At 41.7% G+C, this 26,684-nt stretch overlaps 1 protein-coding gene across 6 annotated transcripts; it reads right to left on the bottom strand.

Annotated features, from left to right (window-relative positions):
* Positions 1 to 223: 223 nt before the first annotated feature.
* On the bottom strand, positions 224 to 21,701 carry LOC109406308 (phenoloxidase-activating factor 2). 6 transcript variants are annotated; one of them, XM_062858545.1, is made up of 6 exons: positions 21,631 to 21,701; positions 13,974 to 14,136; positions 13,803 to 13,883; positions 13,593 to 13,714; positions 929 to 1,206; positions 224 to 857 (listed from the first exon to the last, which is right to left on the bottom strand). In XM_062858545.1, the coding sequence occupies exons 2-6, from the start codon at positions 14,110 to 14,112 to the stop codon at positions 263 to 265; spliced, it is 1,215 nt and encodes a 404-aa protein (XP_062714529.1). In that variant the 5' UTR covers positions 14,113 to 14,136; positions 21,631 to 21,701; the 3' UTR covers positions 224 to 262. The 6 variants fall into 6 exon arrangements, with proteins under 6 accessions (XP_062714529.1, XP_062714532.1, XP_062714533.1 ...); XM_062858548.1 differs by having other exon boundaries at positions 13,974 to 14,123; positions 21,619 to 21,693; XM_062858549.1 differs by having other exon boundaries at positions 13,974 to 14,123; positions 21,631 to 21,689.
* Between the last annotated feature and the right edge of the window lie 4,983 nt (positions 21,702 to 26,684).

The raw sequence follows: 26,684 nt of genomic DNA, 5'->3' as shown, positions 1-26,684 counted from the left end.
ACTGTTTATCATCATTAGAAAACATTATGTTAACTCGTTGTTTCATCTTGCCCCACCCGTTTCAACTTGCCCCGGTGTACCTTACACCTACTTTCAGATTATACAATAAAAAATGTTTTTTGATCTCCGCAAGGTATGTAACCCCTTAAATTATCTCACACCCTTCATTCATAATGCATTCGGACTGTTTTCATTATAGAAACATAAATTTATCTTAAATATCATCACTTTTGAATAGTTATCGCATGTTTAAATAAAATATTCAGGGTAAACTTATAGTACTTGTAATCCACGGTACATAAGAGGCAACATTAACATAAACGCCAGGAATATTTGAAGTGCCGCAGCCAATGCCCCATGCAACTAATCCCACCACGAAATAACGCCCACCTAAGGCGCACACCAATGGGGATCCTCCGTCTCCAGTACAGGCATCTTTGCCGGCTTCACCGCCAGCACATACAAAGCTGGTCGCGTCCAGTACGAACGCTGATCCTAGCCGCGTTGTTCGAAGAGCTGTTTGGCAATCAGCGGCAGATCTGATAGTGACATCCACCTTTTTCTGAATAGCTTGATAGGATCCACTGACAAAGTCGTTCTTTCCCCATCCGGATACCCAGCAAGATGTTCCGACAAACGCTGTCGCCGGTAGGCATGCCGTAGTTATCGTAGGCGTAACTCCCAAGGGAACCACTGCCGAAAGCCTCAGCATTGCTATGTCGTTCTGAAGATTAGCGGCATTGTAGCTGGGATGGACAAAGAACTTGGTAACGGTGTATTCTAGAGCCGCAAATGGTTCCGATGCGGCCGAAGCATCCCACTCGCCCATGCGCACTCTGAGCACTTTTGAACCGCCCCTGAAATTTAAAAGTTTAGACAAACAAGTGTTTTAAACCTGCATGTAGTACTGCTCGAGGCGCATACTTACACATATTCAGTAATTCTGTGAGCGGCTGTAATAACATTCAATGGGTCGACGAGGGCACCTGAGCCCACATATATATCGCCGGGTCCTAACAATACCGCTTGCCACGGGTACTCTCCATAGTATGCTTGACCAGCTGCGGGAGCCTTTGCAGCAGCTACCGCTGGATACTGCATCCCACACTGGAAGGGACCTGCATAACAGCACCGATCTAGCCCAGCAGCACAGGTGGCAGGAGTCACAATATTGGGGGTTGGACTAACGGGGCTGCTGGTTTGAGACTGTAAAGATGAAGATTTTTTGTGACAATGGTGAACAATATGATTGTGTACTTATGTAGAAGTCGAACGCCGCGGCTCATCATTGAGCAGCTGCGTAACGTAGAAGTGGCTCAAGACTACGCGCAGCAGTTACCAGTGGCCTTACCAACGAAAGAGCAGCTTGGCGCAGCTACACTTGAAGATGGCTGGAGGGACATCCGATCAGCCATAGGTAGTACCTCGGCTACAGCACTAGGCTTCGCGGCTCCGAATTACAGAAACGACTGATACGACGGCGAATGTGAACAGTTGAAAAACGAGAAGAATGCAGCATGGTCGAGAATGCTGCAACACCGTACGAGGGCGAATGATGCACGTTACAGACAGACGCGGACAGGCAGAACTCAGTCTTCCGGATGAAAAAGCGCCAGCATGAAGAACGAGATCACGAAGCGACGGAAGAGCTGTACCGCGCTAAGGACACACGAAAGTTCTACACTGAAATAAATTTTTTTGTGGAAACTACCAATTCCATAGTAAAATTACTAACCGTACCTATGATTCTCAACCGACAACAATTTCCAGTTGATTCTACTAAAACACTGTCAACTTAACTTGCAGTGCAGTTAACATTACTAAAAATAATCTTAATTTAACAAATGAGCATCGTATTTTTAAACATACTGTGTTGTTAAATGCGTGTCCTGGAAAAATTAACAATGTTTTGTTGTTGAGAAGACTACGCTTGTAGTTGAATTTACTACAATGCATTGTAATTTCAAGCGTATTTCAGTTAACTTAACAGATTTTGTTGTCGGTTGAGAATCATAGGTACGGTTAGTAATTTTACTATGGAATCGGTAGTTTTCACAACAAAATTTATTTCAGTGTACGAGAAGCTGAACCGCTCGCGCAGAGGCTTTGTGCCACAAGCCGACATGTGCGACATAATCACGGGAATATTCTCACGAGCGAGCGTGAGTTGGTCGAGAGGTGGTGGCAGCATTACGATGAGCACCTCAAGGGCGACGGTGCAAGCACCGAAGGTTGGCGCTGTAACAGATCTAGGAGTACGTGCGTAGGACAAAAGATTTTCAGCCCCTAACCTCCAAGAGATTGAAGAGTAGGTTGGCCGGTTGAAAAACAACAAAGCCGCTGGAGCAGATCAACTACCAAGTGAGTTACTAAAACACGGTGGAGAAGCACTAGTGAGAGCACTACACTGGGTCATTAGGGACCATTCATGTGTCCCATCTACAAAAAGGGCGATTAGTTGGATTGCGGAAACTATCGCACGATCACACTACTGAGCGCTGCCTACAAGGTACTCTCTCAAATTTGATGCCGCCGTCTATCACCGATTGCAAGAGAGTTCGTGGGGCAATATCAGGCTGGATTCATGGGTGAACGCGCTACAACGGATCAGATGTTCGCCATCCGCCAGATGTTACAGAAACGCCGTGAATACAACGTGCCCACACATCACTTGTTCATCGATCTCAAATTGGCGTATGATACAATCGATCGAGAACAGCTATGGCAGATTATGCACAAATACGGATTCTCGGATAAACTGATACGATTAATCAAGGCGACGATGGATCGAGTGATGTGCGTAGTTCGAGTATCAGGGACACTCTCGAGTCCCTTCGAATCTCGCAGAGGGTTACGGCAAGGTGATGGTCTTTCGTGCTTGCTGTTCAACATTGCGTTAGAATGTGTAATAAGATGAGCGGGGATAATCACGAGTGGGGGGATTTTCACGAAGTCCGTTCAGTTGCTTGGTTTCGTTGATGATATTGATATTATAGCTCGTAAATTTGAGACGATGGCGGAAACGTACATCCGACTAAAGATTGAAGCCAGGCGAATCGGATTAGTCATTAATGTGTCAAAGTACATGATGGCAAAGAGCTCCAGGGAGGAATCACCGCGCCCGCCACCCCGAATTTATATCGACGGTGAAGAAATCGAGGCGGTTGAAGAATTCGTGTACTTGGGCTCACTGGTGACCGCCGACAACGACACCAGCAGAGAAATCCAGAGGCGCATTGTAGCAGGAAGTCGTGTTTACTTTGGACTCTGCAGAACTCTAGGATCGAATAAAGTTCGCCGTAACACGAAGTTAACTATCTACAAAACGCTGATTAGACCGGTAGTTCTCTATGGGCATGAAATATGGACCCTACGTGCAGAGGATCAACGCGCCCTTGGAGTTTTCGAACGGAAGGCGTTGCGTACTATCTACGATGGAATGCAGATGGAAGACGGGACTTGGAGAAGGCGAATGAACCACGAGCTGCATCAGTTGCTGAGAGAACCAACCATCGTCCACACAGCGAAAATCGGTAGGCTACGGTAGACGGGTCACGTCATCAGGATGTCGGATAGCATCCCGACTAAAATGGTTCTCGAGAGTCATCCGACCAGTACAAGAAGACGTGATGTGCAGCGAGCTAGGTGGGTCGACCAAGTGAAGGACGATCTGCGGACCCTACGCAGAGTGACGAACTGGTGACAAACAGCCATGGATCGAGTGGAATGAAGCAGATGCCACCCCGGCCTCAGCCTGATCGGTAAGGTAAGTAAGTACTACAGATGAATACCCTGATAAAAAATATCATAAAAATACGATAAATTTTATTGTTACAACACCATTTTTTCGAAAAATATTCGCCATTAAACGTAATGTAATTTACACGGCACACTCACCATCATCCCTATTGTTCTATACCATTCAGCGAATGGTAGATGGCACTTTTACAATAAAAAATAGTGGTCGTTATGTATCTTAACCATAAAATTTTGAGAAAATTTTCATACACTTTTTCGCGAAAAACAATAGAATGTATTGTGTTTTAATGAGACATTTTTAGGGCAATTTTCAAAAGAAAACAATATATCTTATTGTTTTTTCATTGTTCTTACAATACAAATACAATTAATTGAATGGCGTCAAATGAATCGTTTGTTGCAATAAGAATACAATAATATTTGTTGTTATTTGTAAGCAGTTTTCGCCTTGGGGCAAGACACTGTGCTGGAGAGTACATTTTCTTTCACAGAGTTGCTCAAAATTTCTTCGGATTGCTCCCGTTTTTGCTTGGGGGTTGCCAGATTTATTGCAAAATCAAAACAATATTGCTTGATATCCCGCTTTTCTTGCAGTTTTAGGGGTGTTTTTCAAAAAATTTCGTCGATCATTGGTGAAAAGAGTTACTCAGAATTTCTCACAGTCACTCTCGTTTGCACAGTGTCTTGCCTCTAGGGTGTACACTGTGCAGTCAGTAGGTAAACGAAAAGTATAAAAAAGATATGTCAAGTGATTTTTTATTTGATTATACAAACATTATCCAAGCAACAATAATATTTATTGTTACTTATTTATTACGAATTGTTTTAAGTGTAATTGAGAAATAAACTCTTTTTTAATAAAAAGTCCATGAGAACTTTGCAGGCACTTTTGCAACTATTTAAAAACAACTAAAATTAATTTTGACTGATAGTAACTTTAAATTATTATAGAACTATTGAAAAACAATCGAATCAATTAGTCACTAATAAAGCTAATGTTCACTTATTGTACGAACTATATGGGCTTGATTTCTATTGTAAAAAGTAACAATATATCTACTATGTGTTTTATTGTGAACAATAAAACCAGTCATATGTTAATAATATTTACCATTTAATGAATGGTAATTTTTTATCCGGGTAAGCCGCTCTGAGGTTGATTTTGAACATTTCAGCTGAATTCTGTGTTATATCTTGCATTATATAAACCTTGCTACTTTTATTTTACACCTACATCGATACACCATGATTGCGCATACCTTGAATTATATAAACTGTGTTACCCTTGCTCGCGATCTGGTAGAACGAGAACTGTACTTTTCGCCATCACGATGAGCGCACACGGCGCTGAAGAAAATTGTTATTTTTCCAATTAATAAAGTGATTAAATAAGTAAAACTATTGTGAGTACTTTTCCTCGGCCGTCACAATAGTTCTGGCGACGGAGGATGCAGGGATGCCACATATACAGATTTTTCTGTAATCATACAGATTTTTTCGTTGATTTTTATGCAGAATTCTGTATACCAATATTACAGATTTTTAAAAAGGATACAGATTATACAGATTTTTCCAAAAACTTACAGAATTTCATACAGATTTTCCATAAAAAATACAGATTTCATACAGATTTTCAGAAAAAAATGCTGATACAGATGGAAAAGATTTTTGAAAGGCAAAATACAGATTTAAATGTGGCAACCCTGGGAGGATGGCGAATCCCGGTGGAATTCCGGCTGACGGTGCTGGTGCTGCTGCGGGGGCTGCTGGAGCTCCGGCTGTTCTTCCCCCACCGACGTTCGCGATAGAATCGTTCGACAAACGTAAGTTAAAATGGATGCGCTGGGTGGAACGTCTTGAGACCGCTTTCCACATCTACGGAGTAGCGGATGAGCAGATGAAAAAGCACTTTCTTCTGCATTACATGGGGTCCGAGACCTATGATGTCATCTGCGACAAGGTTGCCCCGGATTCCCCCCGCACGAAGACGTACCAGGACATCGTTGCAACGTTGAACGACTTCTTCAGCCCCCAGCCACTGGAAATCAGCGAAAATTTTCGCTTCAAGTGTCGCCGCCAGGGCGATAAAGATGCGGCATCCGCCGACGAAACGGTGGACGAGTACCTAGTGGCCCTGCGGAGGATTGCTGTTACGTGCAATTTCGGCGTGTATCTCGACACGGCATTGCGAAACCAGCTAGTGTTCGGGATCAAGCGCAATGATATTCGGAGCCGGCTACTGGAAAAGCGACAACTAACGCTGCAGGATGCTCGCGAAATTGCCGTGAGCATGGAGCTTTCACGGAAGGGAGGCGCCGAGATCGAAGGAGGCTCGTCCAGGCAGGAGGTACATGCAGTGCATCATCCAGCAGGTAAAAAAGAAAAACAAAGTGCCAAGAAGATGCCGCATGTAAACAAAAGTGCGGGTAAAAGTGCAAGCGATGGATGTTGCTTTCGTTGCGGCGACAAATCGCACTTCGCACTTCAAACATAAACAAACTGTGTGCTCGTACTGTAAATTGACCGGACATCTCGCGAAGGTTTGCTTGAAGAAATCGGCCGCGGCGAAGTCTGATTCGCGATCGACGAACAAATCTAATCCGGTGCAAACGAACTACGTAGACCAAACCGGCAGCAGTCAATGCGCCGAGAGTGTAGAAGTGCGTGAAGTTTGCACGGTCGAATCGTCGTCGCGTTGCAAAAAGTTTCTGCTGGATGTTTCCGTGAATGACAAGTGCGTAAGGTTCGAGGTTGATACGGGTTCGCCGGTCAGTATCATCAGTGCGGAGGACAAGAACAGACACTTTCCGGCCGCGCGGTTGCGTAAGTGCGATACGGACTTGGTTAGCTACTGCAATACCAGCATCGATGTGCTTGGTATCCTCGACGCGAGTGTTGAATTCGGTGGTAACGGGATGAAATTACCGTTGTACGTGGTGAATTCCGGGAAGCATCCGTTACTCGGTCGCGAGTGGCTGAAAGTGATGTCAGTGGATTGGAATTGCGTGTTCCAAGGACCGAGTGTTGTTAATACGATTGCTGCTACTGCTTCCCCGGGCCGCGATGCCGCTTTAAAGGCGTTGCTCGAGAGGTATCCGAAGGTATTCGACTCCTCGATCGGAAGGATTTCCAACGTTCAAGCTAACCTACCACTGAAGAAGAATGCGCGACCGGTGTTTCTGAAGGCACGGAAAATACCATTCAGCATGGTGAAGACAGTTGAAGACGAGCTGGAAAAGCTAGTTGCTGAGGGCGTACTGACGAAAGTTAACTCCAGTAACTGGGCAACACCGATTGTTCCCGTTAAGAAGTCGCAGAACCGGGTGAGGATTTGCGGAGACTACAAGCAGACCGTGAACCCAAACCTTGTGGTGGACAAGCATCCACTGCCTACCGTGGACGAACTGTTCGCGTCGCTGGCTGGAGGAAAGAAGTTCAGCAAGATTGATCTCGTCCAAGCGTACCTGCAACTCGAAGTGGCACCAGAAGATCGGGAACTGCTCACGCTGTCTACACATCGCGGTCTCTATCGTCCGAACAGACTGATGTACGGTGTCGCATCAGCCCCAGCAATCTGGCAGCGACAAATGGAAGTCATTTTGCAAGGAATAGAAGGGGTAAGTGTTTTCTTGGACGATATTAAAATAACGGGTGAGAATGATGAAGTACACTTGCGTCGACTGGAGGAGGTACTTCGGCGTCTTAATGAATGCGGAATACGAGTCAACAAGGAGAAGTGCGAATTCTTTGTGGACAACATTGAGTACTGCGGATACTCGATTGATAAGGACGGCATTCACAAGATTCGACAGAAGGTGCAAGCGATCCAGGACATGCCCAGACCGAAGGACGTCGATGAGGTTCGGTCGTTCGTCGGATTTGTTAACTATTACGGACGGTTCTTCCAGAACCTGAGCACGGTGCTGTATCCTCTGAACAACTTGCTTAAAAGCGACGTGCCGTTCAGATGGACCAAGCAATGCGAGGATTCCTTTAGGAAGGTGAAGGAATTAGTGCAATCCGACGACTGCCTCGCCCATTACTCACCCGAGTTACCTCTTCTGCTTGCAACGGACGCTTCGCCCTACGGAGTGGGGGCGGTACTAAGCCACGTGTATCCGGACGGTACTGAACGTCCAATTCAGTTCGCGTCCCAAACTCTCAGTCGAGTGCAGCAGAAGTACATGCAAGTGGACAAGGAGGCGTATGCTGTCATATTTGGAGTGAAGAAATTCTTCCAATACCTCTACGGCTGAAGATTCACCTTGCTTACCGACAACCAAGCTATCTCAAAGATCTTCGGGGAGCACAAAGGGTTGCCGGTCATGTCTGCGTTACGGATGCAACACTACGCTACGTATTTGCAAAGCTTCGATTATGAAATCCGGTTCCGCAAATCTGGCAACCACGCGAATGCTGATGCCATGTCGAGATTTCCGCTGGATATTTCTGATCCTGAGAACGAGATTGAAGAATCTGATGCTGTGGAGCTGAGTCAAATCGACACTCTACCGTTGACGGCTGCCGAGTTGGGCCAAGTTACTGCTGAGGATCATACAGTGCAGAAATTAATCCAAGGAATCAAGCACGGTCAGTCGGTGGAAGCGAAGGATCGTTTCGGTGTGGAACAACACGAGTTCTCCCTTCAAAAAGGATGCTTGCTTCGAGGAATTCGAGTGTACGTGCCTGCCCCTCTCCAGAAACGCGTTCTGGAGGAATTGCATTCTACTCACTTTGGAACAACCCGTACGAAGTCGCTGGCAAGAGGATACTGCTGGTGGCCTGGTTTGGACCGGGATATAGAGGATATGGTAGCCAACTGTGCCGACTGCCAGTCGGTACGTGCCGAGCCGGCGAAGATGAACCTTCATTGCTGGGAAACACCAACAGCCCCTTTTCAGAGGGTTCATGTCGACTTTGCTGGTCCCTATTTGGATACCTACTTCTTCATCTACGTGGACGCCTACAGCAAGTGGCCAGAGGTCCAGATATGCAGGTCCATCACGGCCGAAAGTACCGTCAATATGTGTCGCGAGATCTTCAGCAAGTTTGGCATTCCCTCAGTCCTGGTGAGCGACCATGGCGTCCAATTTACATCGGAGGGTTTTCAACAGTTCCTGAAGACAAACGGTGTAGTGCACAAGATGGGTGCTCCGTACCATCCAGCAACGAACGGTCAAGCGGAGCGGTACGTTCAAACCATCAAACAGAAGTTGAAGGCGTTAAAGTGCACCAAATCTCAGCTGAACCTGGAGTTGTGTAACATCCTGCTCACATACCGCAAAATGATTCACCCGTTAACAGGAAAGTCACCATCAATGCTCGTGTTCGGTCGACAGATTCGATCGAGGCTCGACCTGCTACTACCGAAAAATGAAACTTCAAGCAAGGCGGACATTGTCGTGCGCCAATTTCTGGATGGTGACAGAGTTCGTGTTCGAGATTTCCTGTCCAAAGATAAGTGGAAGTTTGGAAGAATAGCCGAGAAGCTGGGTAAGCTGCGGTATGCTGTACGTCTCGACGATGGGCGAATCTGGGAGCGCCACATTGACCACATAGTCGGTGTGGGCGCCGATCTACAAGACGTTTCGGTGGACACTCCAAGGGAGGAGGAGTTCATTGAACGGTACGAGCCAACCATATCCGCTGTTCCTGCAGTGGATCCTGCTGCGACTGCAGCGGTTCCCGCTGCCGCTATTCCAGAAGGAGAGGCTGCTGGTAGGACACCGGTGGTTTCCAAACGTAATGCGGTCACGACGTCTACGCTTCCTTCCGGCCCGGAGCGTTCGACGTCCACCAAGGATAGTCGATCAGCCGTTTTGGAGTCTACGACACCGCTGCGACGATCATCTCGCATTATTAAACCTCCCCATAGATTGAATTTGTAGTTTTTATGATTGTTAAGCGTAATTTCTTTTAACATAGGGGAGAAGTGTTATATCTTGCATTATATAAACCTTGCTACTTTTATTTTACACCTACATCGATACACCATGATTGCGCATACCTTGAATTATATAAACTTTGTTACCCTTGCTCGCGATCTGGTAGAACGAGAACTGTACTTTTCGCCATCACGATGAGCGCACACGGCGCTGAAGAAAATTGTTATTTTTCCAATTAATAAAGTGATTAAATAAGTAAAACTATTGTGAGTACTTTTCCTCGGCCGTCACAATATTCTGTTATTTGGGTTATTCAGCTGTCATTGCACAATGGTCCGAGGACCAACATTAAGTGGAAAAAATTAATAACTCAAAAACCATCCAAGATAGAGTCTTCATGTCTTCTAGACATTTGCTCGTGAGTCCAAGCCGCGTTATATGCAAAAGTGTCCTAAACACCAAATCTTAAAATACTTCATATTTCAGCACCTAACTTTTTTATTTCAAAAGATATCGAAATAAAATGTTCAGGAAAGTTGAAGAAGGTAAAAACCCCGACAACTTTCTCGAAGAGCAGTTTTTTCTATCTCTTCAATCTGAGGAGATATAACTTATTGAAGAAATAAAAAGTCCGAAATCGGTTTTTTTGTCATATGTCAAAAACTATCATTTTTTCAAGCCTACTATGTTCAGAGCAATTGTACATATTGCCAAAATACACATTTCGTCAGAAGACATCAAAGCTGTACGATGTTTCTATCAAAAGATATAAGTATTTTTGTACTTTTTTAAGCCAATTTTTCTAGCGTAACATTTGAAAAAGGCGCAAGTGAATCTTTAATTTTCTCCCACCACCGGATCTAGTATGACAAAAACTGCATTTTAACAAAATTTGGAGAGGGTGTTTTTTTGTTTTGCGTTTTAAATGTGATTTGACTATGACCGTATTTTAGGCATCAAATTCACGAAAAATGACATCCATAATGTCCGAGTTCAACATCTACTCGTGTTTCAAGATCACTTATCTTAAACATTCGAGTAGCGATGAACCCAATGTTGTCTTTTTTGTTTTGTTTTGTTCCTTTGTGTAAGTGAGCAAAAATATAAAACAAATTCCCTATAGTTTTTCGATTTCTTAATTTATCAGATATATGCATCTGGTGATCGTATGCAAATTTTAAATTGAATTGTGGACCGTCCAGTTTTATATGTTTGACATATATTATGAAAGGCCTTTGATCCTAGGATAGGATGCGACACGACCATTGTGCATTGCTGTTTGGGTGTGCACTATGTTCCGAATGCGCATATACTTCCCAATATACTGAGGGACTGCGTGTTCAGCATTGTATAGCACTACAGGAGGTGTATTGTATAGGATCCGTGGTGTAAACGTTTGCAGTTAGCCATATCATAAATCAAAGCTGCGGTAACACGTAACACAGCGTCCAAAACAATCTGTCATCAACAATGCGCATTGTCGACGATCGTATCGCATCGGTGCGACCAAAAGCGATTAAGGACAAACTTCTTAACATCCCGCTTTAACAGTGCATCAAAACTTCAAACGTACAAATCTCAAGAAGCAAGCTTCACACAACAAAGTATTCTATTATTCTGTTCTTGCTCACTTGTAATAAATCTAAAATAAGAAGATCAGGTGCGCTGGTTTTGTTTACGAAGAGATTTGTGCCCTCGAAATCGTGAGTAGGTGCCAAAGTCGGTCATTGTGGCGGCCATGTTGGGATTCTAACAAGTCTGTCCTTAAAACAATCGGATGTCCCGTAAGCGCAGAACCTCGAGGCAGCGCTTCCGGACGATGCTGGAGTGCAGTCAAAGCAGCCATGGCCCAAGCAGTTATGGCCCATAACAGCTTAGAGCACCTTCGGGTACGTGGGAAAAAGACGACGAAGGATTGATTCGATGAGGAGTCAAGAGATGTTTTAGAGAATGCGAACGCACCGCGGGTGGTATTGCTACATCATGGTACTCTGCAGAATGTGGAACGACAAGAATGGATACACAAGCAGCAAAGTCCGTTACTTTCGAAAGAAAAAAAAAACAACCGCATGGAAGAAAATACAACTGGTACATTGTTCGCAACAACCACGAAAATTCGACCAGACATTGAATTAACAAGGATAAAAAACAAATGTCACGGTGAGGGATGTTGAGGTTGCATCCACCAGATCGAAAAAAGCAGAACTCATAAAGATGAAGTGGAAAAAAGGTGTCCACATAATTAACTAACGGAGTCCCACCTTCTCGCTGTTGATATTTATTGTCTATCCGGTTAGAATCAGACAGACATTCAATAAAAAAAACAATTTCGAGGTCCACACGTGTCGCAACTTTTTCGCGACTAGTGCGCTGTGTTGCTAATGACAAGGGGATTGATACGCATTACTTCCGAAATAATTCAAAAAACGTCTCGAGTCGGGTCGCGTCGCAACTCAGTTGTGCCGCGACGTCCGGTTTGGTAGCGGCCCGACAATAGACTAGACCAAAATCAATTGTTACCTTCAAGTACCGTAGCAGCATGCTAAGATGTTGCAATGGTTATCAGTCGGAGCTGCTTGAATAATAGCTCACAGCTGCCGTTATGTCCGATCTCGATGATAACGCAAAGTAGGTTAGGCATCCAACTAGTTCACAATACGAATTAGTGGGTTTAGCTTTTATTAGTTTCTAGCTTCAGATTTGAGTCCATCTGGATACGCACAGGTTTGCAATCGGCTTGAACGTGGACTCGTTGACTCTTCGAAAACTTGCCTTGTCTGCTATCCGGCTAAACAAACTTCACATATGCATGTTGTAATCGACAGGTCTTGAATTTTTTTATGTAGTTTCTATCATCTTTTGTTTCTACAGACTCTTCAAATTCACTGTGCTCCATATCTTCTATCGAATCTATCGCTTTTGCACGCCATTACACTCGAATTTGTTGCTGTAGTACAGATATGTATATCCAACGCATACAGTCCATCTTCCTCTATTGTCACTTTACCGACGTCCTCTTCAATCTTCTCACCAGCAGTTTTCATCACGTGGAGTACCTGCTCAAACTGAAGCAGAAATGACTTTACATTTTCTTCTTCCTTGGGTCGCAGCTCTTGGACTTGCTTTCGATGAAACAGCTTATCAGCGATTCCAACCTTCCTGAGTGCATTCAAAGCTGTATGTTTGTCCGTCACATATTCGAACTGATCATCAGTTATACGATGGGTTAACAGGTTTTTGCATCTTCGGTGTCTGGCCATCCGCTCGATTAATAGCTTCTTCTTCCGCTGTCTCTCCTCAGCGTTGTCTTCTGAAAATCATCCGCGTACTCTTCATCAGCTTCCGCCGTCTCCAGACACTTCAGCAGATCTTCATCTTTTATCAGCACTTTGATTCTCAACTTCCAGTTTCCGAAATTTTCAACGCCGAACAGCCGAAGTTTCTCGTCAGTTATCTTGAACACTTGCGATACTATTCATTAAAAAAAAAAAAATGGTTCCGAATTTACACTGGACCCATAACATAATTAATTTAGGCATATCGTCATGAACAGCAAGGGTCCATTTAGTCGATGCGGTAAGCGCATGGGTATTCAGCAAGACCATGCTGACCACTCCTCGCCCCCCTAAGAGTCTACGTACTTTATGGACCGGTCCTAATGAAGAGTATGCTTTGCCCCAGTTGGGATGTTACGCCAAGAAATTTTACCATGAATGTGATGTTTTGCAAATAAATATAAGTATGAGAACTGGAATATGTTGATGGCCGGAGTCGGCATTAATCGATTGAAAGGTGGAAGTAGCATTTTGATGAATATCCGAACGAAGTGGAGATAATCGATACTGCAGTTTAAAGGGGTTTTGTTTTAACATCCCTAGTGCTTCCTACTATTTTTACCTCAAATTTGTTCCATGTACTAATCATATTCATAAACTTAAATTACATTACCGTTACAATGCGGACATCGATCATGCCAGATCCATCTGTTGGTACCGTAGTGGTGGTACAGCGTCCAGTCGGAACACATACGCAGGTTTGATTGGTGCTGTTTAAAGGCGGCAGGGGAAGCACTGTTTGGCGATAAACGTTTTATTAGAAAAAAAAAGAACTCTTCGTAATAACACAACTGAATTGAATTTAATGCGTAAGCGAAATTACCAGTTTGCAACGGAACAGTGCCATTTAGAATTCCGGTGATAATGCCTGTGCTCACATTTGTCGCCAATTGCCTCGTCAAATCTATTGAACAATCGAAAAAAGCAAACAAAAAAAAAAAAACGAACGAAAAATCAACACAACTAACAGCGATATGAAAATGCTTCGCCTTACCTCCACCACCACCACCACCTGCCCCGGGACTGGGCGAATCGGGAAATCCGATTTGACCATAAACCTGAACGGGCGTCCACGTTGCCCCCAGCACCATCAGCACACTCAGTACGGGGAACGGTTGGCGGTAACGTTTCATGCTGCTCCAAGCTTCGATGTACAACTGAAGATAATATAGATTGCCACTGACAAGGCTGATGCATCGCGTGGTGCGATCGAATGAATGGGTTAGGTACAATTATTATAATGGAAAATGCATTTCCATTCAAGTCATCAAGTTAGAATAGGATTTTCAAAGATATGATGACACAAATAGGGTAGGAAGTTTCAAATCACACAAACCCGGAGAAAAAGGTCAACGTCGGAAATCTTAAATTTTTAATTTTTATCTTGATTTAATTAAAATTTAATTTTAATGACTGCTTTATGATGGACCTTTTTATCCTTACGTGTAGAAACGACTTTGATTTAGAGAAAAGAAGAAAGAGTAAATATGGCCAGATATACTTTCAAGGTGTGTTTTGGCGCACTTTCGCCTGAGAATGATACTAGAGAGTTTCAGTATGCAGCCACACATTACACAATAAAGTGTGACTCACGATATGATAAACAGAGAAAACTCCTTCATACAATTTTACATACGTGTGTACCAGAATAACAATTAACATTTATGCGGTCATCTTAGGGCAACTCCAGTAGCGTTTCAGTCAAAGAATAAAAATAGAAAGAATGCCATCTCTTGCCTTTTTCTATGTAAACGTCAAGCGACAAGACAAGTGGCGCTCTCTAAGCGTATCAAGGTGGAAGCTCTCTGTAACAGTGTTCGTGATCTGTCATAGGAGAAGGTGGTGTGTGAATGTTGGTAAGTAACTCACACTACCGCATGAAAGTTGAACTTTCATCCGCAGATAGCGCTGCAGTAGTGTACCCCCAAGCGTCAGCGGTGTGGGCATTCTTTATATTCTTATTCTATGGGTTCAATAGTCTATTTTACGAAACGACAACAGTGTTGATATTGATATTAACACTCACGGGCTTGGGCGCAACCTCCTGTCAAATTTTCATTCATGAAATGAGCGATCAGCTGATCCGAAACGTCTCGTAAAATGGCTCATTCTGAAACCTGTCCACGATAAATTTCGGACACCTTTAAACTGCAGTAACTTGAAAACGAAGATACAAATTTCAAATAAAATAACACTCAAACTTGAAGTTAGGGGGGTAAAAAAATAGAAATATATACAGTACATGTACAGTTATTTCTGTCATCAGTAGAGACATTTTAGTCATCTGCTCGTAATCTTGAATTTTAGGGCCACTAGCTTACTCTCGCAGCTATGCGTTTTTGGTCATGTTTTTCGTTCATAAATGTTTCTAATAAAATATACTTCTGGTACCAATCGAAGGAATTCCCACAATTATCATTTTTAGTTCAATAATGCAAAATTCAAAATTCAATTCAATTCAATATTGACGCGATGGGAGGGCTTAACCCATTAGCACTTTAGCGCCAGTTTATTCACCACCGCTTGGACTTTGAGCTAGATATATCTGGTTTACGAGTTAAGTGCAAGTGAAGGAATCGGCCGTAAGTGCTAATGGGAACCAAAGGAGTATCCGTTGTGCATTTATCACAAGTTCAAGTCAAGTTATAATTCAGCATGCATTCTTTGAATTTTCTCAAATTTAACAATAATTGTTAAATTTAACGTAACGCAAGAGTGGGTAGGGGAGGTCTCTGCGTTACATCATTCATCACTTGAAATCGAAAGTACACAGGACAGGGGACGCTAGGATAAGTTGAGTTACAGATTAGGTTTCGTTAACAATTAAACTCATTACCATTAGAAAATTATGGACTGATTAGTTAAAGATAAAACTGTTGATTTTAGAAATGAGTTTATATTTGTATTTCTTATTTTTATAGGTTTTGTAGGGAGGAATATATAAAAGTTGACAAATAATCTTAATCATTTTTATTTTTGACACAAAAATCAGCTGACTGAACTTGTTTGTTTTTATATCTTAGACGATATTATAACACTGACAAAAAACTGGAATTTAGTGACAGACATGTGTCTTTAGGACTTAAGATGGTTTAAAATGTAAGGGGCTACGGTGGATATAATACTTTGGACTAAGATGATCATAGATATGCAGAAGACGACTAGCGAAATTAAGAACACAATTTGACACATTACAGACTATATTTTGACCATAGGCGAAACTACTGGGGGTGCCGGGGGTGCCAGGCACCCCCTAGAATTTGAATGCATTGCAGTAAGATATGGGGCGATGAATGATGAATGGATGAACTAATGAATATTTGTTTGAAGTGCACCCCCTGGCAAGAATCCGTAGTTTCGCCGATGATTTTGACATAAAGGATTTGACTGATATCATTACAACATCGAATGGAAGCTCAAAAAGTGTTATCCAATGCTAATATGAGAGTTATTTGGGGATGATACTGGTGCTGTCAATGACCAACATCGGTTATTGACACTATTGGTAATCAGCTTGAAATGATTTTCAGAATGTATTATAAAGTAACTTAGGATATTATTTGATTATTGTTTGGGGAAGCTGTCAGAAAAACTAGTTGCCCATATCGGCTAAAAACACTAGCTCTGGTAGCTATCTCCGAATAATTTTCAAAAAATTAAATCTTTAAAAATAGCTATGACTTCTTTTTGCTCTTTTTGGGAGGACCACCCTATCCCTTTTTTCTCTCTGAAGGTTGCCAGTGACCTCGGAGATTTTCGATTTATTGAAATATTGTTCTATTATCAAATCATTTTTGGAGCTTCCATTCGAAAAAAAAAATGCAACTTTTTCACGCATTATAGAATAGATTCGATATATTTTTGACAATTGCGCTATCGCGCTATTTCAAAACATGAACATGTTTCGATTCTTTGCTTCTGGTTGCAAACATAAACATCTTCTATCTCGTAAGTTCGTTGGGACTTGTACCGTGATTTCGGGTGAAATTGATCACTTTTCTCAGTTTTTTGCGTCTAATTTTTGAATGTTTGTCGATATGGTTAAATTCAATGCTTTAAAACAAGTACGACCATGGTTTTCATCAGTCAATGAGGTTGAAACTTTTACAGCAAATCATTTTATTATAATAAATATCATTTCAAATAAAAAATCAAAAATTTTACTTTCGGGGTGAAATTGATCAGTCAGTGAAATGCCTTTGTAAATGCTGAAAATCATTTTCCCATCTAAATTAAGCACCCTAGAATGCGAAAAGGTATGCAAAACTGTTACAAGTTTACTAAATTTTTAATTATTTAAGTTTAAAGTTTAATAAATCGAAAGAAAACGCCTAAAAGTATGCAATTTTCTCACTAATTATGTGTATCAATATTGCACTTCCGAAAAAGTGCAATTTTATGCATAAATTACAATATTTATAGAACTTTTGATGACGAAATTGGGTTTAGCGAACACTTGGCAGCTATAAACATTCATTCGAATATCCATTACATGTGTGATACAACTACGGTAACAAAAGTTTGGAAGTGTCTATGAGGATCGCCTAACACGCAGTTTCGGAAAATATTGACTTTAATACCGAAATATGTAACTAATTGGCTGTAAAACATGTAAACACATCTTTCAATAACCCTTGAGCAAGATGATGGCCATTTTCCACAAATTGTTTGAAGTTTAAAGCGTTATTTTTAACAAATAAAAATGGACCTCTCGTCGATCAATTTCATCCCGCTGATCAATTTCACCCGAAATCACGGTACTTTAGTAGTACAGATCTTGTATTACTTAACATAGGCAACCGCCCAACCTTCATAGTATCTGCTAGAGAGGAAGCGTTAGACATAACGCTTTGCTCTAGTAGAATTAGTCACGAGCTCACCAATTGGCATGTGTCAGATGAAGAATCTTTATCTGACCATCGCTACATCTTTTTTGAACATTTAAATGTTACTTCGCAAACATTGCGTTTCAGGAATCCCCGGTCAACAAACTGGGATCTTTTTACTGATTTGGTTGCGGCCAAATTTCATGGTTACTCACCATCCATTGACACTCCAAGTGATTTAGATGATGCCGTTGATACTACAACGACCTTCATCATGGAAGCTTTTGAAGAAGCATGCCCTCTACGGTCTGTGAAGATCACAAGAGGAACCCCTTGGTGGAACTCTGATCTGGCGAAACTCAGGAAACAATGTAGAAAGAGCTGGAACAGACGACGTTTCAGACCTATCAGTTTGACCTCTTTTCTTCTGAAATGCTTAGAACGCATTGTTGATCATCACATCCATGATGTTCATCTGGCCAACGTGCCTCTTCATGTGAACCAACATGTCTACCAATCTGGTAAGTCCACTGTGACTCTTTTACACAATGTTGTCTACGATATCGAGAAAGCATTCGTTCAAAAGCAATCTTGTTTGGGTGTTTTTAGATATCGAGGGTGCCTTTGACAATGTGCCTTTCGATGCCATATTGGAAGCCGCACGGAGTCATAGTATATCTTCAATGATTTCCAATTGGATTCATCAAATGCTCAAAAACCGATATTTCTTCTCGACATTGCGTCTAGCAGGGATTAAGAAATTGAGTGTTTGTGGATGCCCCCAAGGGGAAGTCTTGTCACCGCTTTTGTGGAATCTCGTAGCAGATACGCTATTGAGGCAACTCAATAATAGCGATTTTCCTTTTTATGGTTTTGCCGACGACCACCTGGCATTGTTAGTTGGTACGTGTATCACCACCCTTTTCGACCTGATGCAAAGCGCCCTTCAGGTTGTTGCGGGTTGGTGTCGCCAATATATGGCCGAGTAAAAAATCTATTGTTCTTTTTACGGAAAGGCGAAACCGTAATGGCGTTCGACCTTTGCGTCTCTTTGATTCTGAAATCGATGTGACTGAACAGTTAAAGTACGTTGGAGTCATTCTTGATTCCAAGCTTTCCTGACACCTCACATTGAGATCAGAATCAAGAAAGCTTGTATGGCCATCGGGCAATGCCGACGAACCTTTGGTACAACTTGGGGTCTAAAACCCATGCATATCAAATGGATCTACACAACTGTTGTTCGGCCAATATTGGCCTATGGATGTCTTGTGTGGTGGCAAAAGGGCGAAATGAGAACGGTCCAATCAAAGTTAGGCCATCTCCAAAGGATGTGCTTGATGGCAATGTCTGGTGCGTTCTCTTCAACTCCCACGGCAGCGCTCCAAGTTCCCTTTGACGTAGCTCCACTACACATTCATCTCAAACAAGAAGCACTTTCTTGCACTTACAGTCTACGGGTACTTGGTCTACTAGAGGAAACTCCTGTGAACCGCACATCAACACACACCTCGTTGTTTCCACTTTTGTTGAATTGGGACAAAATTGTCCTTGCTCCAAGTGATCTTACAATTGCTTGTAACTTCCCATATAGGACATTTTCCACGAAATTCCCTTCCCGGGAAGAGTGCACATCTGGTTATCTGAAGAGTAGTATTTCAGACGGCATCGTATGTTACACTGATGGCTCCCTTCTCGAAGGTCGAGCAGGTGCTGGTGTTTATTCTCGTTAGATAAAGCTGTATCAGTCTTACTCACTTGGTAGACACTGCACCGTTTTTCAGAGCCGAAATCTCTGCTCTTATGTGCGGAGTGCAATCAGCACTTCAGCAGCACGTAATGGGCAAAGTAATATACTTCTGTTCAGATAGCCAGGCTGCTATTAAAGCACTTGCTTCGGCTAACTCCAGGTCGAACATAGTTATCGCCTTTCGAACTCAAATCGAGGAGCTGAATTCAGCAAACGCTGTTCATCTTGTATGGGTACATGGTCATTCTTTCATCGCTGGAACTGAATTGGCTGATGAGTTAGATCGCATTGGAGCATTACATGACTTCATTGGCCCTGAGCCAGCTATTCCGATATCGAAGTGTTCGGGTAAAGCTTCAGATTCACACCTGGGCTGCTACTCAACACAGACAATACTGGAATAGTTTGGAGTCATGTCGTCAAACCAAATTGTGTTGTACTGAGCCATCTCCAAGGGTGGCGAAGTATCTTTCAAATCTGTCAAAGCAGAATTGCAGCATTCTGGTCAAAGCATTGACTGGCCACTGCCGACTCAGCTATCACATGGCGAACATTCAGCGAGCTGATTCATTTGCATGTGATAGCTGTGAATGCGATTATGGAACTTCGTATCATTTGATATGTAACTGTCCAGTTTTTGCGCAACTGTGTTTCCGAGTATTCGGTAAACAGTTATTAAGTGAAACTGACTTCAGAAACCTGAATCTTCAGGATATTCTGTTGTTCTTAACCCGCTGTGGTTAAGAGCTGTAGGCTCTCTTTCGCTTTAGGGAGCATCCATTAAGTACGTCACGCTAAAACAGGGAATTTTCGACCCCCCCTCCCCCCTTCGTACGGGTTTTTCCTATACTTAATACATTGCTTGTCACACTTTTACAAACCCCCCCTCCCCCCTAGGACCGTGACGTACTTAATGGATGTCCCCTTATGCGTTATTACAGTGCCCTTTTCAGGGCGCTGTTTGAACCCATTGCAGCCATTCCATAAAAAAAACACGATATAGTGCAAATCCGATTGTCGTGAAACTTGGTGGGTTTGTAGTTCTTCGAAAATAATTAGACCCGTTTTTTTTTTGTTTATTTCGTCATTGGGGTGATAAATTTAATAGAGTCATTAGGGTGACCACATATAGAGTGATCCTAAAAATCAAGGTTTTTAAAAACTAAAAACTTTCAAAAAATCATAACTTTTTAACCAGTTGACCGATTTTAACCTTCTTTTTTTATTTGAAAGCTATTGAAGTTTTAGAAAAAATACGTTGAGCCGAATTGCGGATTTGTGTAAGAAATATGAAACCACCCTAATTGGTCACCCTAAAGACGAAATACAAGAAAAACGGGTCTAATTATTTTCGAAGAACTATGAACCCACCAAGTTTCACGACAATCGGAGTTGCACTATATCGTTTTTCTATGGAATGGCTGTAGGGTATGTGTTCCATTAGTAATCTCATGCTCCCATATTCATCCTATTCGAAAACCAGCGATTACGGCACCGATTGATTCCGTTCTTTTTGATTTCATGCGTGCTCACTCCCAACAAAAAATACAAAAATAACAAACAAAACAAACAATCCTTCAATCCTTTGTTTTTTGTAGGATGAAAATGGGAGCCACATGCTTAAAAAGGGAACCAGTACCCTATATGTTTACATCTTGGTTTCATTTTTTCTATCAAAAACAAAAAAAAACATCTTTTTTCATCAAACGTAGGCAACACATATGAAATTATTTAGGCAGCAAATATTGATTGATTGATCGATTTATTTACGACACTTTACACCGTTATGGTGCATTCGTGTCGATGCAGCAAATATGAAAGTATTTGTTTTTACCAACAAAATAAAAAAAAAACTAGTGCTGTCACTTTGTGTCAAGAGGAATGACATATCCTTTTCTTACCGGAAAATCCGCATTTATCCGTTTCTAACCGTCGCTAACCGTTGCTAAGTGAGCAGCAGTTAGACGCGGTTAACGACGGTTAAAATTGGAAAAATGCGGATATTCCGGTTAGAAGAAGGATATGTCATTCCCCTTGCTTTGTGTGTGACTCTCAAATATTACACTACACTGTACCGAGTCGTCCACAAATCACAACTTTCTTTATGAACACGTTAACTTGTCAAATACCGAATCACTACTAAAAATGTTTACATAAACCGTGAGCTTTCTATATAGAAATCTGTTGAGTTCAAATAAAAAGTACATTTTGCAAACAATAGCAAATTTGCTATTATATTATTTGAACGTGTCACACAAAAAAAAGCCTTGCCTGTAGGTATAACCTACTAGAGTAGTAATTAGATGTGAGTGAATCGCATGGCACAGTCAAATGCGCAAATTGTTAACGCGCGTTAATCCATTCAAAACCAGTGAGAAGAATGGAAAGTCGATCCACATGGCCACATACAATGGGCATATTTTTATTATGATACTTGCTATTTTTGCACAGCCATGGTGACTTCAATAATATACAGTAAGATTGGTGTAGACCTACATAACACTACTTGATGGTGGACTCCCCAAAATCAGTCATCGCTGTTCGTTGCTGCAGGCTACGCAGCTGTAACCTTGAGGGTGCGATATGCACTAGCCTCTCTCTGAAGTAATGGCTTCTTGATGATTACGGAGAGGCATAGGGTTTGTGACCAAGGAAATGTGTTTAGTGGGTCGAGGAGAGAGTAGTCCTGGCTTTCACTTTTGTTGTAGAAGACGGCCTTAACCCCACACTACCTGGACCTGGGCCGGTCAGGTGTCTGTTAAGCAGATATTCCCTCCATGGTTGAGAAGAAAAAAAGATCTACAATGCACATGCATGTACCTAGTTTGGGCAAAACTAATCAATAATAGGGCACTGCACTGTTCTGATTAAATCAACATTTTTGTATTAGATTTTGACGTTTCTTGGCCTTGTTGTTGTTAACAAAATTTCTAAAGGAGCGAAAGTGAAGGAAAGACTTCCATGCAGTGCCCTATATCTAATATTGAGCTTCTCGAGAATTTTTAGCATTTCGACAAGTTTCTCTCCGACCTCTAGGCTGCGCGCCAGGGTATAAGGTGTCGGCCAGAGTGGACGCGTCACGCGGCGCGGCGCGGTGCAATACGGCATTTGACAGGTCGCGCGTCGACGCGCGGCAGAACTCCGTTCATTGGAATACAAGGAAAACAATCATAACATGCCAGAGTGCGCGCGGAATGATGCGAAGCGGAAAGCGTTTAGCAGCGCGACGCACGACAAAACAGTGCATGCACTGTTTTTGATGCGGAAGTCACGCGGTTCGCGCGGAGAATTTTGTATTTTTGTGTGGATTTCATCCGTTTTTACCAAACCATGACGTTAATTTTACGAAATTGTTTTTCAAATGTATTCAAATGTGAATATAAAAAAAATATTAACATGAATAATACCACATGTTTATTTCCTGCCCTTCAGTTCAGAGAGGGTTTGGGCAGCGTTCTGCCAACTTGGTCGAGGCAGGATTCTTGGGAGAACAAGTAAGGGGTCGTTGAAAGATTATGTAACAGTATTTATTGTATTTTGTGTGAAAAATTCTAAGCTTTCCCATACAAGTTACGTAAGATTTGAAAAACCTCATCAACACTGATATTCTAAAGAGCTGGAATGATGGGTTGAGCTTGTAGTGATCCCTTGAAGATGGGATGCAAATCATTAACTCGCGATTGCGCATCTTTGGTACTTCAGGAAAGCAGTACACTACATAAACGAATGGATTTTAAAACACATCCGATACATTACAAAAATTTAATGATTTGCTATCCATGTCCGTGGAACCATTCTGAATAGCCACTTAGGAAATACACTGGATTTTATTTCTTTTTATTTATGACTATTCTCATTATTATTATAACTTTGGCCTTTCGCGAAACGCCCTCCCCCTGGATATTCGATCTTGACGCGATGGGAGGGCTTAACCCATTAGCACTTTAGCGCCAGTTCTTTCACCACCGCTTGGACTTTGAGCTAGATATATCTAGTTTACGAGTTGAGCGCAAGTGAAGGAATCGCCGTAAGTGCTAATGGGAACCAAAGGAGTATCCGTCGTGCATTTATCACAAGTCAAAAACAAATTATAATTCAGCTTGCATAGACCTAATCTTTGCATTCTTTAAATTTTCTCAAATTTAACAATAATTGTTAAATTTAACGTAACGCAAGAGTGGGTAGAGGAGGTCTCTGCGTTACACTCATCATTCGTTACTTGAATTCGTTAGTACACAGGACAGGGGACGCTAGGATAAGTTGACTTACAGCCTTACAGATTAGATTCATTACAATTAGAAGATTATGGACTGATTAGGTAAAGATAAAACTGTTGATTATAGGAGTTTGTATTTGTATTTCTTATTTTTATGGGTTTTGTGAATTTATAAAAGTTGACAAATAATCATTATCATTTTCATTTTTGACAAAAATCAGTTGACTGAACTTTTTTGTTTTTATATCTTAGACGGTATTATTTCACTGATCAAAAAAGCAGGAATTTAGTTAGGACTTAGGACGGTTGACATTGTAAAGGGTTACGATGGATATAATATTACTTTGGACTGAGATGATCACAGATATGCAGAAGACGACTAGCGAAATTAGAAACACAATTTGTTACATTATTGACTATATTTTGACAAATAGGGTTTGACAAATTTCTTTACAATATCGAATGGAAGCTCAAAAAGTGTTATCTAACACTAATATGAGAGTTATTTGGAGATGATGCTGGTGCTGTCAATGACTAACATCGGTTATTGACACTATTGGTAATCAGCTTGAAATAATTTTCAGAATGTATTATAAAATAACTGAGGATATTATCTGATTATTGTTTGGGGAAGCTGTCAGAAAAACGAGTTGCCCATATCGGCTAAAAACGCTAGTTCTGGTAGCTGTCTTCGAATGATTTTCAGAAATATCAAATCTTTAACAATTAGCTACGACACATTTTTTTTTCTTTTTGCTCTTTGTATATTTCTTAAGAATAGTACTCTGAAGGCGTTAACATAGACATAGACACCCTTTTTTATCTCTGAATGTTGTCCAGTGACCTCGGAGATTTTCGATTATTGAAATATTGTTCAATTATCAAATCATCTTTGGAGCTTCCATTCGATCAAAACACTAGTGCGATGGGAAAAGTTAAAAACAGTATTTTAAAAAACTACTACGACCTAATGCTAATAACTACACACTTTGCTCAAGTTGACGACATCGTCTAGTCCATCGTGAGTATTAGTCCTAGTAGGGGGAAAGTTGGGAAAGGGTCCAGGCTTTGCCATCAGCTGTCCTGCAGCTCCACCTGGTCACTCTTCAAAAAAAAAAAAAAAAAAAAAAAAAAAAAAAAAAAAAAAAAAAAAAAAAAAAAAAAAGAATAATACCACATGTTTATTATACGGTGGCGTCTCGTAACCTCACTTTTCACCTGTTATGCGTAACAAAATCAGTAATTTCTTCAAATTTATGACTAAAGACTTAACGGAAATAATCGAAATCTCTGTCATTCTACACCCATTACAAGCAGAGCTTTCACATTAGCCCTACCCATGTTTCATGCACAAAAAGGGTTGATACCCTCTCGTTTATTTTACTATCTCAAAGTATTCTACTAGGGTGTAAGCTTAAAAAACAGTTTCAAAATAAAAATACACTATTTTTGAGTTAACAAACTTGTTCCATTGCCTTGCTGTTTAAAAATAAACCAAGGGGCGCCATTTTTTACGTATACAACCCTGTGGTAACCCTGACTACGAGCTCACTTGTTCATAAAATTTCAAAATTTGTACCTGTAGGGCGGGTAGATTTGAGGTTAGGGAATCACCATTGTCCCAAATGTATATCTCTTCTGAATCATCTCAAGTAAGTAGCATTTGAGGGTAAATTTATATAAATGATTTATTTTTAATTTTAGGTTGAGCACAATAATCACATATCTCTTGGAAATTTTTCATCAGATAACATGTACTCATGTGCAAAGGTGACGGAAATTATGAAAACTTTTCAGTTTACTTTACGAACAGACGCGTTGCACCGCGTTCACTCTGGCTATCAAGCCGCGTTGGAAACCGCGTCAAAAACGCGCCGCACCGCGTCGCGCCGCGTGACGCGTCCACTCTGGCCGCAGCCTAATGTGTGTTGGGCACTTTGCGACGATTAACTTAAACCCACACACCAGCGCACAATTTGCGCGCCGATTGCCTATGCGCCAAGTTTTTCACTAGCCAAATCACTATTAATCACTGATTAAATGAAGTAAAAGCGTTGTTACCGTCAATAATATCATTGTCGTACATTATTTCCAAACATAAGGAAGTTTAATGTTTTAGACAAAAATGGATCCGAACCCTAAGAGAGATAGAGCTCTTGGCGCGAACCATTTTGACATTTGTTTATTTACATTTTGTATGGCGCACAACCCGGCGCATGGGCTGTCGGCGCACAAGTTGTTGGCCAGTATGCGGATTTCAGAAAAGATTCGCAATAATCTTCTTGTAGACATAGTAAATCAACCGAATTATCAAAAACTACAGCAAAACGCGCAAGGAAAAGTAGATACATTAACCCAGTAAAAATACACAATGAATCAATTTAACCCTCGACAAGTCGTGTCTACTCAGTACACGACACGATCGCTCCCGGGTTAAAGGATGACTAAGAGTGGTCATAATTCGGTGCAACACTGAATTATACCACCTAAAATGATTCCAAGAATGGTTTACTAACGACATCGGCCACGTCCATGCAGTTAGAGGGAATTGGGAAGAAATATTATAAAGCAACCCTTGCGGTTTAGAGACCGCGTTTACCTCTGCGTATCCACAAAGTGACTAGCAATTGGTGCACACAGTAGGCCAACTTCTCTGGACCCATCTCGTTGAGTTCAGCTGCGATACCATCCTTACCAGCTGCATTGTTGTTGGTTGTATTTGAATGGTGTTTGGCATCCTTAACTTCCCTCAGCGTGTAAGTTGGATCACTTCTGTCGTCTGCCGCATTGACGTAGTCGTTTCCTCCATTGACATGATCTCGCGTGCTCACATTCTTCGCGTCCTTCAGGTGCGGATCGAACTGCTTCCACCTTTCAATAACCTCTCCTCACCATCCGTCCAGAGGCTTCGAG

The sequence above is a fragment of the Aedes albopictus genome, chromosome 3 (assembly GCF_035046485.1).
Source record: "Aedes albopictus strain Foshan chromosome 3, AalbF5, whole genome shotgun sequence".
Classification (NCBI taxonomy): Eukaryota; Metazoa; Arthropoda; class Insecta; order Diptera; family Culicidae; genus Aedes; species Aedes albopictus.
The sequence above is the reverse complement of the archived record's forward strand: the minus strand, read 5'-3'. Positions and strand labels throughout refer to the sequence as shown.